This window comes from Salvelinus fontinalis, chromosome 7, assembly GCF_029448725.1.
Source record: "Salvelinus fontinalis isolate EN_2023a chromosome 7, ASM2944872v1, whole genome shotgun sequence".
Lineage (NCBI taxonomy): Eukaryota > Metazoa > Chordata > Actinopteri > Salmoniformes > Salmonidae > Salvelinus > Salvelinus fontinalis.
The window spans coordinates 55,219,822-55,239,489 of NC_074671.1; the positions used below are offsets into that span (position 1 = coordinate 55,219,822).

At 45.8% G+C, this 19,668-nt stretch overlaps 1 protein-coding gene across 1 annotated transcript in view; it reads left to right on the forward strand.

Moving 5' to 3' along the window:
* LOC129860095 (excitatory amino acid transporter 5-like) overlaps positions 1-19,668 on the forward strand; it is a 60,789-nt gene that overhangs the window by 1,986 nt on the left and 39,135 nt on the right. Inside the window, exons 4-8 of the mRNA XM_055930419.1 lie at positions 3,118-3,371; positions 4,142-4,241; positions 4,615-5,043; positions 5,161-5,295; positions 5,411-5,559. Of these exons, the coding sequence (XP_055786394.1) occupies positions 3,118-3,371; positions 4,142-4,241; positions 4,615-5,043; positions 5,161-5,295; positions 5,411-5,559 (1,067 nt within the window). The remainder of the gene's footprint in view (positions 1-3,117; positions 3,372-4,141; positions 4,242-4,614; positions 5,044-5,160; positions 5,296-5,410; positions 5,560-19,668) is intronic.

The following is a 19,668-nucleotide window of genomic DNA, read 5'->3' on the forward strand; positions in this document are numbered from 1 at the left end:
AGCACCCTCCTTTTCATCCTTAACATCCCTCATGGGATGATATTCCAGATTTCCACAAGACTCAGACAACAGATTCTGACTGCTCTGCTAATACAGACGTTTGAAATAATCAAATATTTTATATTTGTATCTTCCTGTCGGGGTTTGTGTGGATTAACCCATAAATAAACCAGCCAATCAGTCAATTTAGTGAACTCCAGTTTATCTCAGCTAAGTATAAACCATAAAGGTTTTGTAGGGCCGGGATTCAACAAAAGGCACGTTGTATACAAGAGCATTGCATTATGGAAAAATGCGCCTTGTAAAGGCAATGTTCCTGGCGTTGGTGGATATTGCATTCATGGTGAACGCTGCGGATGCCAGCTCAAGTGTAATTTATTTTTAAAAGTCAAGAGCAATGGGTTTGTCCACAAAGCGCCTTTGATTGAATCCCCAACCTGGTCTCAGAGCATTTCGAATTATTCTGTACGTAAATCCGGGACAGTCCATGTATGATATGTTACGTTTTGTAATGTAGGTATTAATTTGTGAAGCCATTTTATATGATATGCTACGAATACAATTTGTAATATGTGTTACGAATTTGTAAAAAGTATGATATGTTACGAAATTCAAGCAAGGTGGCTCAGTGGCTAATTTTAGCTAGCTGGCTAACGTTAGCTAGGCTAGGGATTAAGGTTAGGGTTAAGTTTAGGAGTTAGGTTAAAAGGTTAAGGTTAGGTTTAAGATTTGGGGAAGGGTTAGCTAAATGGGTTAAGACCCTGCTAGCTAAATAGCCTGCTAATACTGACTCTTCAAGGAATCAGATCTTTTCTTTTTTGTTTTCTCTTCTGGATCACTAGCAGTGTTGTGGTTCTGTGTGGATTTAATCATCTTAAACCAGTAAACCAGTACAGAACCACTGAACTCCAGTCCACCCCAGTCCCCCTAGTACAGCTAAATACAGCTACCTGGAAGCTTGTATTAAGTAGGGGTCTTTAGGTCGTAAATAGCATTTAAAACAGCAACACCAGTACAAGGTCATTTAGCTCATGTGGCTTGAGGAATTTGCACATTTGGGACTATTCTATTGGTTCTATTGTTCACATTCACTGCTGAAACAAGTCAACCCTCCAGCGGGCCATGTTAATAATAGGCATCATTAGGGGAGAGTGGGGTAAGTTGAGAAATTTTTCATATTCAGTATCACTCAGTTCAGGGAAATACAGTGTTATCTCTAACAAAGATACTGTATCTACATATATTTCAGCATGTATCCCTGGAAAAACATAGATTTTCCCCCAAAAAGTGCTCTCTTGGGACAACTTACCCTGGGTATGGGGTAAGTTGAATCTTGGGACAGGGTAAGTTAAGCCGCCTACACATTTCTCTACTGAATTAAATATAACCACTACTTTTTTTAAACTATGTCTATCTTTATTTCCCAAACACAACTCAACACAATCACTTTTTGTATTTTAATCATTTTAAGCATCTTTTAACACAGGCTTAACACCTAATTAACACTGTACTTTTAAAAACTATTTTAACATAGACCAGGCCCTGTTGTTACCTCATATCCCAGCAATAATGCCTTCCATTACGCCTGGGAAGACAACACTTCAATTTGCTCAACTTGCCATGGCTCAACCATTGGTTCGACATACCCCAAGGCAAACATTTTGACTATATTAGCCCACACAGCTACAAGCATGCACTTCATGCAGGTTCAGGACCTCATATTAAAGCTTATAGAGACCCCAACACTTTTTTTAAATATTTACTTTGGTTTAGATACAAGCATCATGGAACCTCTAACACAATAAATTCATTTGACTTGGTGAAAATCCATTTTTTGGACCTAACTTTCTTACCACTTTTCCCATGTGGTTTCTTCCTTCACAGGCTCCATAAAATCGTGACCTCTTCCTAAATATTTGGTCAAATAATACATTTGGTATATGGTTTCCAACAAAGAAAGGTGGCTCAACTTACCCCTTTGGCTCAACTTACCCCGGTGACAACTAAGTCTCTATCTTCTCAGAACACACCATGTCCTAAATGCTTTACCCAGAACACACTGCAGGGCGGTCGAGGACCGGCAGTGGCTTAGGCCCTCCGTGTGAAGAATCCTCCAAAGCCCAGAGGATTATGGGTATTTTTAGTGAAAGCTGTGTACAGGCGGGCGGATGTAGGCTGTATGACTGTCAGAGGTGCTTTAGATCATTTGTCACGTCTGATAGGCTGACTGGCCCTGGGGCAGTGGCCTTAACATGATCCTTTATGAATAAACCAGGACTCCTAATGATGAGAACTCTTAACCACCAACACAGGCAACCAACCTGGTGATGTTACCACATTGTGACATCATTCTTACAACCTTATTATTTCGACACGCTAATTAGGAAGACTGCCGAACAGCTGAAACATTTTGACGTTGCAGGAGAATACGAGACCAACTATGAAGAGAATTATTTTGGTCAACAACGACCCTAGTCAGAGCAACGACTTTGGCTTTTGGGAAATGTAACCTTTTGGTTTCCTTGTGTCTATCTACAAGTTTTGTGGTTTGGTTGACAGCTCAAAGTGATACTTCTGGATTTTGGCAATGAGGCTCCTTTATCTACTTCCCCGGAGCCAGATGTACTCGTGGATACCATTTTATGTCTCTGTGTCCATTATGAAGGAAATTACAGGTAGTTTCACAAGTCAATGCTAACCAGTGTTAGCGCAATGACCGGAAGTCTATGAGTATCTGCCAGCATGCTCTCTGTCCAGGGTCTTGTTAAGTCTTTCTGAGACAGAACACCTCTTGGCTTCTGGCACGACCAGGAGAAATTGACCCTACTCAGGATAAAATTGAGACGATAACAGAAAGCAGATACCCCAACCTTCTGACATGTTATAAGCTCAGTGTGACTTCAGGACAGGGCTACTGGAATACAGGGTCAGTAGAATAGAATAGATTGTCCACCTGAAGGTAGAGATTTCACTTAAAAAATCGGAACAAATCATATATGACAATACAACATCACACATCATATAAACAGTTTTATTTTCAACCCCATTACTCAGGGAATAACATTATCCAATAATGTTGTAGACTTTATGGTTTACATGTTATTCTCCCTTTGACAGGAACATGATTCCCTCCAATCTGATAGAGGCAACTTTTCAACAGTACCGTACAGACCTGGTGCCCATAGTGGCCTCCAGTTTGGTGGAGTCCCAGGCCAACTACGTCTACGTGATGCCCGACCACAACAACCCTCAGCTGGGCCACCCTGTCTTCCTGGAGATCACCCCAGCTCCAGACATCAAGTACAAGATCGTCCCTGGCCACAGCTCTGGCATGAACGTACTGGGGATTGTCATCTTCTCTGCTACTATGGGTGAGACACACACACATACACACACCCGTACAGTATGCATGAATGAACACACACAAATATGTGTTTTCTCTGTGCAGGCCTGCTTCTGACCCTGTGTGTTTTCTCTGTGCAGGCCTGCTCCTGACCCTGTGTGTTTTCTCTGTGCAGGCCTGCTCCTGACCCTGTGTGTTTCTCTGTGCAGGCCTGCTCCTGACCCTGTGTGTTTCTCTGTGCAGGCCTGCTCCTGACCCTGTGTGTTTTCTCTGTGCAGGCCTGCTCCTGACCCTGTGTGTTTTCTCTGTGCAGGCCTGCTCCTGACCCTGTGTTTTTCTCTGTGCAGGTCTGCTCCTGACCCTGTGTGTTTCTCTGTGCAGGCCTGCTCCTGACCCTGTGTGTTTTCTCTGTGCAGGCCTGCTCCTGACCCTGTGTGTTTTCTCTGTGCAGGCCTGCTCCTGACCCTGTGTTTTTCTCTGTGCAGGCCTGCTCCTGACCCTGTGTGTTTCTCTGTGCAGGCCTGCTCCTGACCCTGTGTGTTTTCTCTGTGCAGGCCTGCTCCTGACCCTGTGTGTTTTCTCTGTGCAGGCCTGCTCCTGACCCTGTGTGTTTTCTCTGTGCAGGCCTGCTCCTGACCCTGTGTGTTTTCTCTGTGCAGGCCTGCTCCTGACCCTGTGTGTTTTCTCTGTGCAGGCCTGCTTCTGACCCTGTGTGTTTTCTCTGTGCAGGCCTGCTTCTGACCCTGTGTGTTTCTCTGTGCAGGCTTGCTCCTGACCCTGTGTGTTTTCTCTGTGCAGGCCTGCTCCTGGGGAAGATGGGCGAGAGAGGCGCTCCATTGGTCAATGTGTGTCAGTGTGTCAACGAGTGTGTTATGAAGATCATCAATGCTGCCATGTGGTGAGTTGTTGGGACACACACAGCAAAGTCACCTGTCTGAACTCTCCTTCACACGTAAAGGTCTGGTAATCTTGATCTGGAGGATTGAGAATGTGGGGACTCCTTTAGATTGAGATTAGAAGTGGATCTCACCAACACATCTCTCCCCCCCCCCCCCCCCCCCCCTTAGTCATTAGCTCAGTATATGTCTGCATTTCAGGTGTGGCAGGTCATCAAGGTGAGCCAGGTCAACCCAAATCTGCTTGAGCTCTTAGGAAGCCCAAAACACAGGTGGCATGACAACGCCTGGTGGACAGAGACAGAATCACAAAGGCCCGTTGCTTGCTTGCCTCATTTATTTTGAGGTATTTATAATTTCTTGATCTTTTTCCAGGTATTTCCCTTTCGGCATCGTGTTCCTGGTAGCAGGGAAGATCCTGGACATGCATGACCCCGCCCACCTAGGAGAGAAGCTGGGGATGTACTTCATCACAGTGTTAGCCGGCCTGTTTGTCCACGGACTCATCCTGCTGCCGCTCTTCTACTTTGTAATCACACGCAAAAACCCCTTCACCTACATCAGAGGCCTGTTACAGGCTCTGGTCATCGCCCTGGCAACCTCCTCCAGTTCTGCCACCCTGCCCATCACCATGAAGTGTCTATTGGAGAACTGTGGAGTGGACAGACAGATCGCGAGGTTTGTCCTTCCAGTGGGCGCCACCATCAACATGGACGGGACAGCCCTCTACGAGGCCGTGGCAGCCATTTTCATCGCTCAGGTCAACGAGTACGAACTGGACTTTGGTCAGCTGGTCACCATCAGGTCAGGACTGTCTACACAAGCGCTCTCTCTGAATCTCACACACACGCCCTTAGTTACCTTCTGTCACAGCAACCACACGCACACACACACACCCTGACCCTACGCTTGTCTTTTCAGTATCACAGCGACAGCAGCCAGTATCGGGGCTGCTGGGATTCCGCAGGCAGGCCTGGTTACCATGGTGATCGTCTTGACCTCTGTGGGGCTTCCTCCCGCTGACATCACACTGATCGTAGCCATCGACTGGGTCCTGTAAGTATCTGACCGTGAGAGTGTTTGTGGACTGTCCTGTGAGCATCTGACAGAAACTCGCCATAGATACTTTAAACAGTCAATCTAAGTTCCCTCTATTGGTTGTGTCTGGCAGGGATCGTTTCCGGACCATGATCAATGTGTTGGGAGACGCCTTGGCTGCAGGTATCATGTGTCACCTCTGTAAGAAGGACTTTGAGAGGAGGGAGTCAAATGCTAACTCTGCCCGGGTAACAACTCTATACTACCTTTACACTGACCCCAGTCCCTAACCCCTCTACAATACAACTAACTATATACCACCTTTACACTGACCCCAGCCCTAACCCCTCTACAATACAACTATATACCACCTCTACACTGACCCCAGCCCCAACCCCTCTACAATACAACTATATACCACCTCTACACTGACCCCAGCCCCAACCCCTCTACAATACAACTATATACCACCTCTACACTGACCCCAGCCCCAACCCCTCTACAATACAACTATATACCACCTCTACACTGACCCCAGCCCTAACCCCTCTACAATACAACTATATACCACCTTTACACTGACCCCAGCTCTAACCCCTCCACAATACAACTATATACCACCTCTACACTGACCCCAGCCCTAACCCCTCTACAATACAACTACATACCACCTTTACACTGACCCCAGCCCTAACCTCTCTACAATACAACTATATACCACCTCTACACTGACCCCAGCCCTAACCCCTCTACAATACAACTACATACCACCTTTACACTGACCCCAGCCCTAACCCCTCTACAATACAACTCTATACCACCTTTACACTGACCCCAGCCCTAACCCCTCTACAATACAACTCTATACCACCTTTACACTGACCCCAGCCCTAACCCCTCTACAATACAACTATATACCACCTTTACACTGACCCCAGCTCTAACCCCTCTACAATACAACTCTATACCACCTTTACACTGACCCCAGCCCTAACCCCTCTACAATACAACTATATACCACCGTTACACTGACCCCAGCTCTAACCACTCTACAATACAACTAACTATATACCACCTTTACACTGACCCCAGCCCTAACCCATCTACAATACAACTAACTATATACCACCTTTACACTGACCCCAGCCCTAACCCCTCTACAATACAACTATATACCACCTTTACACTGACCCCAGCCCTAACCCCTCTACAATACAACTATATACCACCTTTACACTGACCCCAGCCCTAACCCCTCTACAATACAACTCTATACCACCTTTACACTGACCCCAGCCCTAACCCATCTACAATACAACTATATACCACCTTTACACTGACCCCAGCCCTAACCCCTCTACAATACAACTATATACCACCTTTACACTGACCCCAACCCTAACCCCTCTACAATACAACTATATACCACCTTTACACTGACCCCAGCCCTAACCCCTCTACAATACAACTATATACCACCTCTACACTGACCCCAGCCCTAACCCCTCTACAATACAACTATATACCACCTTTACACTGACCCCAGCCCTAACCCCTCTACAATACAACTAACTACATACCACACCACCTTTACACTGACCCCAGCCCTAACCCCTCTACAATACAACTATATACCACCTTTACACTGACCCCAGCCCTAACTCCTCTACAATACAACTATATACCACCTTTACACTGACCCCAGCTCTAACCCCTCTACAATACAACTATATACCACCTTTACACTGACCCCAGCCCTAACCACTCTACAATACAACTATATACCACCTTTACACTGACCCCAGCCCTAACCCCTCTACAATACAACTACATACCACCTTTACACTGACCCCAGCCCTAACCACTCTACAATACAACTATATACCACCTTTACACTGACCCCAGCCCTAACCCCTCTACAATACAACTATATACCACCTTTACACTGACCCCAGCCCTAACCCCTCTACAATACAACTACATACCACCTTTACACTGACCCCAGCCCTAACCCCTCTACAATACAACTATATACCACCTTTACACTGACCCCAGCCCTAACCCCTCTACAATACAACTCTGTACCACCTTTACACTGACCCCAGCTCTAACCACTCTACAATACAACTATATACCACCTTTACACTGACCCCAGCCCTAATCCCTCTACAATACAACTCTATACCACCTTTACACTGACCCCAGCCCTAACCCCTCTACAATACAACTATATACCACCTCTACACTGACCCCAGCCCTAACACCTCTACAATACAACGACATACCACCTTTACACTGACCCCAGCCCTAACCCCTCTACAATACAACTATATACCACCTCTACACTGACCCCAGCCCTAACACCTCTACAATACAACTACATACCACCTTTACACTGACCCCAGCCCTAACCCCTCCACAATACAACTATATACCACCTTTACACTGACCCCAGCCCTAACCACTCTACAATACAACTATATACCACCTTTACACTGACCCCAACACTAACCCCTCTACAATACAACTCTATACCACCTTTACACTGACCCCAGCCCTAACCCCTCTACAATACAACTCTATACCACCTTTACACTGACCCCAGCCCTAACCCCTCTACAATACAATTCTATACCACCTTTACACTGACCCCAGTCCATAACCCTTCTACAATACAACTATATACCACCTTTACACTGACCCCAGCCCTAACCCCTCTACAATACAACTATATACCACCTTTACACTGACCCCAGCCCTAACCCGTCTACAATACAACTATATACGACCTTCACACTGACCCCAGCTCTAACCACTCTACAATACAACTATATACCACCTTTACACTGACCTTTACACTAACCCCTCTACAATACAACTCTATACCACCTTTATACTGACCCCAGCCCTAACCCCTCTACAATACAACTCTATACCACCTTTACACTGACCACAGCCCTAACACCTCTACAATACAACTAACTATATACCACCTTTACACTGACCCCAGCTCTAACCCCTCTACAATACAACTATATACCACCTTTACACTGACCCCAGCCCTAACCCGTCTACAATACAACTATATACGACCTTCACACTGACCCCAGCTCTAACCACTCTACAATACAACTATATACCACCTTTACACTGACCTTTACACTAACCCCTCTACAATACAACTCTATACCACCTTTATACTGACCCCAGCCCTAACCCCTCTACAATACAACTCTATACCACCTTTACACTGACCACAGCCCTAACACCTCTACAATACAACTAACTATATACCACCTTTACACTGACCCCAGCTCTAACCCCTCTACAATACAACTCTATACCACCTTTACACTGACCCCAGCCCTAACCCCTCTACAATACAACTCTATACCACCTTTACACTGACCCCAGCCCTAACCCCTCTGCAATACAACTATATACCACCTTTACACTGACCCCAGCCCTAACCCCTCTACAATACAACTATATACCACCTTTACACTGACCCCAGCCCTAACCCCTCTACAATACAACTCTATACCACCTTTACACTGACCCCAGCCCTAACCCCTCTACAATACAACGATATACCACCTTTACACTGACGCCAGCCGTAATCCCTCTACAATACAACTAACTATATACCACCTTTACACTGACCCCAGCCATAACCCCTCTACAATACAACTATATACCACCTTTACACTGACCCCAGCCCTAACCCGTCTACAATACAACTATATACGACCTTTACACTGACCCCAGCTCTAACCACTCTACAATACAACTATATACCACCTTTACACTGACCTTTACACTAACCCCTCTACAATACAACTCTATACCACCTTTACACTGACCACAGCCCTAACACCTCTACAATACAACTAACTATATACCACCTTTACACTGACCCCAGCTCTAACCCCTCTACAATACAACTCTATACCACCTTTACACTGACCCCAGCCCTAACCCCTCTACAATACAACACTACACCACCTTTACACTGACCACAGCCCTAACCCCTCTACAATACAACTCTATACCACCTTTACACTGACCCCAGCCCTAACCCCTCTACAATACAACTCTATACCACCTTTACACTGACCCCAGCCCTAACCCCTCTACAATACAACTATATACCACCTTTACACTGACCCCAGCCCTAACCCCTCTACAATACAACTCTATACCACCTTTACACTGACCCCAGCCCTAACCCCTCTACAATACAACTATATACCACCTTTACACTGACCCCAGCCCTAATCCCTCTACAATACAACTCTATACCACCTTTACACTGACCCCAGCCCTAACCCCTCTACAATACAACTATATACCACCTCTACACTGACCCCAGCCCTAACACCTCTACAATACAACTACATACCACCTTTACACTGACCCCAGCCCTAACCCCTCTACAAGACAACTATATACCACCTTTACACTGACCCCAGCCCTAACCCCTCTACAATACAACTATATACCACCTTTACACTGACCCCAGCCCTAACCCCTCTACAATACAACTCTATACCACCTTTACACTGACCCCAGCCCTAACCCCTCTGCAATACAACTATATACCACATTTACACTGACCCCAGCCCTAACCCCTCTACAATACAACTATATACCACCTTTACACTGACCCCAGCCCTAACCCCTCTACTATACAACTCTATACCACCTTTACACGGACCCCAGCCCTAACCCCTCTACAATACAACTATATACCACCTTTACACTGACCCCAGCCATAACCCCTCTACAATACAACTAACTATATACCACCTTTACACTGACCCCAGCCATAACCCCTCTACAATACAACTATATACCACCTTTACACTGACCCCAGCCCTAACCCGTCTACAATACAACTATATACCACCTTTACACTGACCCCAGCTCTAACCACTCTACAATACAACTATATACCACCTTTACACTGACCTTTACACTAACCCCTCTACAATACAACTCTATACCACCTTTATACTGACCCCAGGCCTAACCCCTCTACAATACAACTCTATACCACCTTTACACTGACCCCAGCCCTAACCCCTCTACAATACAACTATATACCACCTTTACACTGACCCCAGCCCTAATCCCTCTACAATACAACTCTATACCACCTTTACACTGACCCCAGCCCTAACCCCTCTACAATACAACTATATACCACCTCTACACTGACCCCAGCCCTAACACCTCTACAATACAATGACATACCACCTTTACACTGACCCCAGCCCTAACCCCTCTACAATACAACTATATACCACCTCTACACTGACCCCAGCCCTAACACCTCTACAATACAACTACATAACCCCTCTACAATACAACTACATTCCAGCCCTAACCCCTCTACAATACAACTATATACCACCTTTACACTGACCCCAGCCCTAACCCCTCTACAATACAACTATATACCACCTTTACACTGACCCCAGCCCTAATCCCTCTACAATACAACTCTATACCACCTTTACACTGACCCCAGTCCCTAACCCTTCTACAATACAACTATATACCACCTTTACACTGACCACAGCCCTAACACCTCTACAATACAACTAACTATATACCACCTTTACACTGACCCCAGCTCTAACCCCTCTACAATACAACTCTATACCACCTTTACACTGACCCCAGCCCTAACCCCTCTACAATACAACTCTATACCACCTTTACACTGACCCCAGCCCTAACCCCTCTACAATACAACTATATACCACCTTTACACTGACCCCAGCCCTAACCCCTCTACAATACAACTCTATACCACCTTTACACTGACCCCAGCCCTAACCCCTCTACAATACAACTATATACCACCTTTACACTGACCCCAGCCCTAATCCCTCTAAAATACAACTCTATACCACCTTTACACTGACCCCAGCCCTAACCCCTCTACAATACAACTACATACCACCTCTACACTGACCCCAGCCCTAACACCTCTACAATACAACGACATACCACCTTTACACTGACCCCAGCCCTAACCCCTCTACAATACAACTATATACCACCTCTACACTGACCCCAGCCCTAAAACCTCTACAATACAACTACTTACCACCTTTACACTGACCCCAGCCCTAACCCCTCTACAATACAACTCTATACCACCTTTACACTGACCCCAGCCCTAACCCCTCTACAATACAACTCTATACCACCTTTACACTGACCCCAGCCCTAACCCCTCTACAATACAACTATATACCACCTTTACACTGACCCCAGCCCTAACCCCTCTACAATACAACTCTATACCACCTTTACACTGACCCCAGCCCTAACCCCTCTACAATACAACTATATACCACCTTTACACTGACCCCAGCCCTAATCCCTCTACAATACAACTCTATACCACCTTTACACTGACCCCAGCCCTAACCCCTCTACAATACAACTATATACCACCTCTACACTGACCCCAGCCCTAACACCTCTACAATACAACTACATACCACCTTTACACTGACCCCAGCCCTAACCCCTCTACAAGACAACTATATACCACCTTTACACTGACCCCAGCCCTAACCCCTCTACAATACAACTATATACCAACTTTACACTGACCCCAGCCCTAACCCCTCTACAATACAACTCTATACCACCTTTACACTGACCCCAGCCCTAACCCCTCTGCAATACAACTATATACCACATTTACACTGACCCCAGCCCTAACCCCTCTACAATACAACTATATACCACCTTTACACTGACCCCAGCCCTAATCCCTCTACAATACAACTCTATACCACCTTTACACTGACCCCAGTCCCTAACCCTTCTACAATACAACTATATACCACCTTTACACTGACCACAGCCCTAACACCTCTACAATACAACTAACTATATACCACCTTTACACTGACCCCAGCTCTAACCCCTCTACAATACAACTCTATACCACCTTTACACTGACCCCAGCCCTAACCCCTCTACAATACAACTCTATACCACCTTTACACTGACCCCAGCCCTAACCCCTCTACAATACAACTATATACCACCTTTACACTGACCCCAGCCCTAACCCCTCTACAATACAACTCTATACCACCTTTACACTGACCCCAGCCCTAACCCCTCTACAATACAACTATATACCACCTTTACACTGACCCCAGCCCTAATCCCTCTAAAATACAACTCTATACCACCTTTACACTGACCCCAGCCCTAACCCCTCTACAATACAACTATATACCACCTCTACACTGACCCCAGCCCTAACACCTCTACAATACAACGACATACCACCTTTACACTGACCCCAGCCCTAACCCCTCTACAATACAACTATATACCACCTCTACACTGACCCCAGCCCTAAAACCTCAACAATACAACTACTTACCACCTTTACACTGACCCCAGCCCTAACCCCTCTACAATACAACTCTATACCACCTTTACACTGACCCCAGCCCTAACCCCTCTACAATACAACTCTATACCACCTTTACACTGACCCCAGCCCTAACCCCTCTACAATACAACTATATACCACCTTTACACTGACCCCAGCCCTAACCCCTCTACAATACAACTCTATACCACCTTTAAACTGACCCCAGCCCTAACCCCTCTACAATACAACTATATACCACCTCTACACTGACCCCAGCCCTAACACCTCTACAATACAACTACATACCACCTTTACACTGACCCCAGCCCTAACCCCTCTACAAGACAACTATATACCACCTTTACACTGACCCCAGCCCTAACCCCTCTACAATACAACTATATACCACCTTTACACTGACCCCAGCCCTAACCCCTCTACAATACAACTCTATACCACCTTTACACTGACCCCAGCCCTAACCCCTCTGCAATACAACTATATACCACATTTACACTGACCCCAGCCCTAACCCCTCTACAATACAACTATATACCACCTTTACACTGACCCCAGCCCTAACCCCTCTACTATACAACTCTATACCACCTTTACACGGACCCCAGCCCTAACCCCTCTACAATACAACTATATACCACCTTTACACTGACCCCAGCCATAACCCCTCTACAATACAACTAACTATATACCACCTTTACACTGACCCCAGCCATAACCCCTCTACAATACAACTATATACCACCTTTACACTGACCCCAGCCCTAACCCGTCTACAATACAACTATATACCACCTTTACACTGACCCCAGCTCTAACCACTCTACAATACAACTATATACCACCTTTACACTGACCTTTACACTAACCCCTCTACAATACAACTCTATACCACCTTTATACTGACCCCAGGCCTAACCCCTCTACAATACAACTCTATACCACCTCTACACTGACCCCAGCCCTAACCCCTCTACAATACAACTATATACCACCTTTACACTGACCCCAGCCCTAATCCCTCTACAATACAACTCTATACCACCTTTACACTGACCCCAGCCCTAACCCCTCTACAATACAACTCTATACCACCTTTACACTGACCCCAGCCCTAACCCCTCTGCAATACAACTATATACCACATTTACACTGACCCCAGCCCTAACCCCTCTACAATACAACTATATACCACCTTTACACTGACCCCAGCCCTAATCCCTCTACAATACAACTCTATACCACCTTTACACTGACCCCAGTCCCTAACCCTTCTACAATACAACTATATACCACCTTTACACTGACCACAGCCCTAACACCTCTACAATACAACTAACTATATACCACCTTTACACTGACCCCAGCTCTAACCCCTCTACAATACAACTCTATACCACCTTTACACTGACCCCAGCCCTAACCCCTCTACAATACAACTCTATACCACCTTTACACTGACCCCAGCCCTAACCCCTCTACAATACAACTATATACCACCTTTACACTGACCCCAGCCCTAACCCCTCTACAATACAACTCTATACCACCTTTACACTGACCCCAGCCCTAACCCCTCTACAATACAACTATATACCACCTTTACACTGACCCCAGCCCTAATCCCTCTAAAATACAACTCTATACCACCTTTACACTGACCCCAGCCCTAACCCCTCTACAATACAACTATATACCACCTCTACACTGACCCCAGCCCTAACACCTCTACAATACAACGACATACCACCTTTACACTGACCCCAGCCCTAACCCCTCTACAATACAACTATATACCACCTCTACACTGACCCCAGCCCTAAAACCTCAACAATACAACTACTTACCACCTTTACACTGACCCCAGCCCTAACCCCTCTACAATACAACTCTATACCACCTTTACACTGACCCCAGCCCTAACCCCTCTACAATACAACTCTATACCACCTTTACACTGACCCCAGCCCTAACCCCTCTACAATACAACTATATACCACCTTTACACTGACCCCAGCCCTAACCCCTCTACAATACAACTCTATACCACCTTTAAACTGACCCCAGCCCTAACCCCTCTACAATACAACTATATACCACCTCTACACTGACCCCAGCCCTAACACCTCTACAATACAACTACATACCACCTTTACACTGACCCCAGCCCTAACCCCTCTACAAGACAACTATATACCACCTTTACACTGACCCCAGCCCTAACCCCTCTACAATACAACTATATACCACCTTTACACTGACCCCAGCCCTAACCCCTCTACAATACAACTCTATACCACCTTTACACTGACCCCAGCCCTAACCCCTCTGCAATACAACTATATACCACATTTACACTGACCCCAGCCCTAACCCCTCTACAATACAACTATATACCACCTTTACACTGACCCCAGCCCTAACCCCTCTACTATACAACTCTATACCACCTTTACACGGACCCCAGCCCTAACCCCTCTACAATACAACTATATACCACCTTTACACTGACCCCAGCCATAACCCCTCTACAATACAACTAACTATATACCACCTTTACACTGACCCCAGCCATAACCCCTCTACAATACAACTATATACCACCTTTACACTGACCCCAGCCCTAACCCGTCTACAATACAACTATATACCACCTTTACACTGACCCCAGCTCTAACCACTCTACAATACAACTATATACCACCTTTACACTGACCTTTACACTAACCCCTCTACAATACAACTCTATACCACCTTTATACTGACCCCAGGCCTAACCCCTCTACAATACAACTCTATACCACCTCTACACTGACCCCAGCCCTAACCCCTCTACAATACAACTATATACCACCTTTACACTGACCCCAGCCCTAATCCCTCTACAATACAACTCTATACCACCTTTACACTGACCCCAGCCCTAACCCCTCTACAATACAACTATATACCACCTCTACACTGACCCCAGCCCTAACACCTCTACAATACAATGACATACCACCTTTACACTGACCCCAGCCCTAACCCCTCTACAATACAACTATATACCACCTCTACACTGACCCCAGCCCTAACACCTCTACAATACAACTACATAACCCCTCTACAATACAACTACATTCCAGCCCTAACCCCTCTACAATACAACTATATACCACCTTTACACTGACCCCAGCCCTAACCCCTCTACAATACAACTATATACCACCTTTACACTGACCCCAGCCCTAATCCCTCTACAATACAACTCTATACCACCTTTACACTGACCCCAGTCCCTAACCCTTCTACAATACAACTATATACCACCTTTACACTGACCACAGCCCTAACACCTCTACAATACAACTAACTATATACCACCTTTACACTGACCCCAGCTCTAACCCCTCTACAATACAACTCTATACCACCTTTACACTGACCCCAGCCCTAACCCCTCTACAATACAACTCTATACCACCTTTACACTGACCCCAGCCCTAACCCCTCTACAATACAACTATATACCACCTTTACACTGACCCCAGCCCTAACCCCTCTACAATACAACTCTATACCACCTTTACACTGACCCCAGCCCTAACCCCTCTACAATACAACTATATACCACCTTTACACTGACCCCAGCCCTAATCCCTCTAAAATACAACTCTATACCACCTTTACACTGACCCCAGCCCTAACCCCTCTACAATACAACTATATACCACCTCTACACTGACCCCAGCCCTAACACCTCTACAATACAACGACATACCACCTTTACACTGACCCCAGCCCTAACCCCTCTACAATACAACTATATACCACCTCTACACTGACCCCAGCCCTAAAACCTCTACAATACAACTACTTACCACCTTTACACTGACCCCAGCCCTAACCCCTCTACAATAAAACTCTATACCACCTTTACACTGACCCCAGCCCTAACCCCTCTACAATACAACTCTATACCACCTTTACACTGACCCCAGCCCTAACCCCTCTACAATACAACTATTTACCACCTTTACACTGACCCCAGCCCTAACCCCTCTACAATACAACTCTATACCACCTTTACACTGACCCCAGCCCTAACCCCTCTACAATACAACTATATACCACCTTTACACTGACCCCAGCCCTAATCCCTCTACAATACAACTCTATACCACCTTTACACTGACCCCAGCCCTAACCCCTCTACAATACAACTATATACCACCTCTACACTGACCCCAGCCCTAACACCTCTACAATACAACTACATACCACCTTTACACTGACCCCAGCCCTAACCCCTCTACAAGACAACTATATACCACCTTTACACTGACCCCAGCCCTAACCCCTCTACAATACAACTATATACCAACTTTACACTGACCCCAGCCCTAACCCCTCTACAATACAACTCTATACCACCTTTACACTGACCCCAGCCCTAACCCCTCTGCAATACAACTATATACCACATTTACACTGACCCCAGCCCTAACCCCTCTACAATACAACTATATACCACCTTTACACTGACCCCAGCCCTAATCCCTCTACAATACAACTCTATACCACCTTTACACTGACCCCAGTCCCTAACCCTTCTACAATACAACTATATACCACCTTTAATCTGACCACAGCCCTAACACCTCTACAATACAACTAACTATATACCACCTTTACACTGACCCCAGCTCTAACCCCTCTACAATACAACTCTATACCACCTTTACACTGACCCCAGCCCTAACCCCTCTACAATACAACTCTATACCACCTTTACACTGACCCCAGCCCTAACCCCTCTACAATACAACTATATACCACCTTTACACTGACCCCAGCCCTAACCCCTCTACAATACAACTCTATACCACCTTTACACTGACCCCAGCCCTAACCCCTCTACAATACAACTATATACCACCTTTACACTGACCCCAGCCCTAATCCCTCTAAAATACAACTCTATACCACCTTTACACTGACCCCAGCCCTAACCCCTCTACAATACAACTATATACCACCTCTACACTGACCCCAGCCCTAACACCTCTACAATACAACGACATACCACCTTTACACTGAACCCAGCCCTAACCCCTCTACAATACAACTATATACCACCTCTACACTGACCCCAGCCCTAAAACCTCAACAATACAACTACTTACCACCTTTACACTGACCCCAGCCCTAACCCCTCTACAATACAACTCTATACCACCTTTACACTGACCCCAGCCCTAACCCCTCTACAATACAACTCTATACCACCTTTACACTGACCCCAGCCCTAACCCCTCTACAATACAACTATATACCACCTTTACACTGACCCCAGCCCTAACCCCTCTACAATACAACTCTATACCACCTTTACACTGACCCCAGCCCTAACCCCTCTACAATACAACTATATACCACCTTTACACTGACCCCAGCCCTAATCCCTCTACAATACAACTCTATACCACCTTTACACTGACCCCAGCCCTAATCCCTCTACAATACAACTCTATACCACCTTTACACTGACCCCAGCCCTAACCCCTCTACAATACAACTATATACCACCTTTACACTGACCCCAGCCCTAATCCCTCTACAATACAACTAACTATATACCACCTTTACACTGACCCCAGCCATAACCCCTCTACAATACAACTATATACCACCTTTACACTGACGCCAGCCCTAATCCCTCTACAATACAACTAACTATATACCACCTTTACACTGACCCCAGCCATAACCCCTCTACAATACAACTATATACCACCTTTACACTGACCCCAGCCCTAACCCGTCTACAATACAACTATATACGACCTTTACACTGACCCCAGCTCTAACCACTCTACAATACAACTATATACCACCTTTACACTGACCTTTACACTAACCCCTCTACAATACAACTCTATACCACCTTTATACTGACCCCAGCCCTAACCCCTCTACAATACAACTCTATACCACCTTTACACTGACCCCAGCCCTAACCCCTCTACAATACAACTATATACCACCTTTACACTGACCCCAGCCCTAATCCCTCTACAATACAACTCTATACCACCTTTACACTGACCCCAGCGCTAACCCCTCTACAATACAACTATATACCACCTCTACACTGACCCCAGCCCTAACACCACTACAATACAATGACATACCACCTTTACACTGACCCCAGCCCTAACCCCTCTACAATACAACTATATACCACCTCTACACTGACCCCAGCCCTAACACCTCTACAATACAACTACATAACCCCTCTACAATACAACTACATTCCAGCCCTAACCCCTCTACAATACAACTATATACCACCTTTACACTGACCCCAGCCCTAACCCCTCTACAATACAACTATATACCACCTTTACACTGACCCCAGCCCTAATCCCTCTACAATACAACTCTATACCACCTTTACACTGACCCCAGTCCCTAACCCTTCTACAATACAACTATATACCACCTTTACACTGACCACAGCCCTAACACCTCTACAATACAACTAACTATATACCACCTTTACACTGACCCCAGCTCTTACCCCTCTACAATACAACTCTATACCACCTTTACACTGACCCCAGCCCTAACCCCTCTACAATACAACTCTATACCACCTTTACACTGACCCCAGCCCTAACCCCTCTACAATACAACTATATACCACCTTTACACTGACCCCAGCCCTAACCCCTCTACAATACAACTCTATACCACCTTTACACTGACCCCAGCCCTAACCCCTCTACAATACAACTATATACCACCTTTACACTGACCCCAGCCCTAATCCCTCTAAAATACAACTCTATACCACCTTTACACTGACCCCAGCCCTAACTCCTCTACAATACAACTATAAACCACCTCTACACTGACCCCAGCCCTAACACCTCTACAATACAACGACATACCACCTTTACACTGACCCC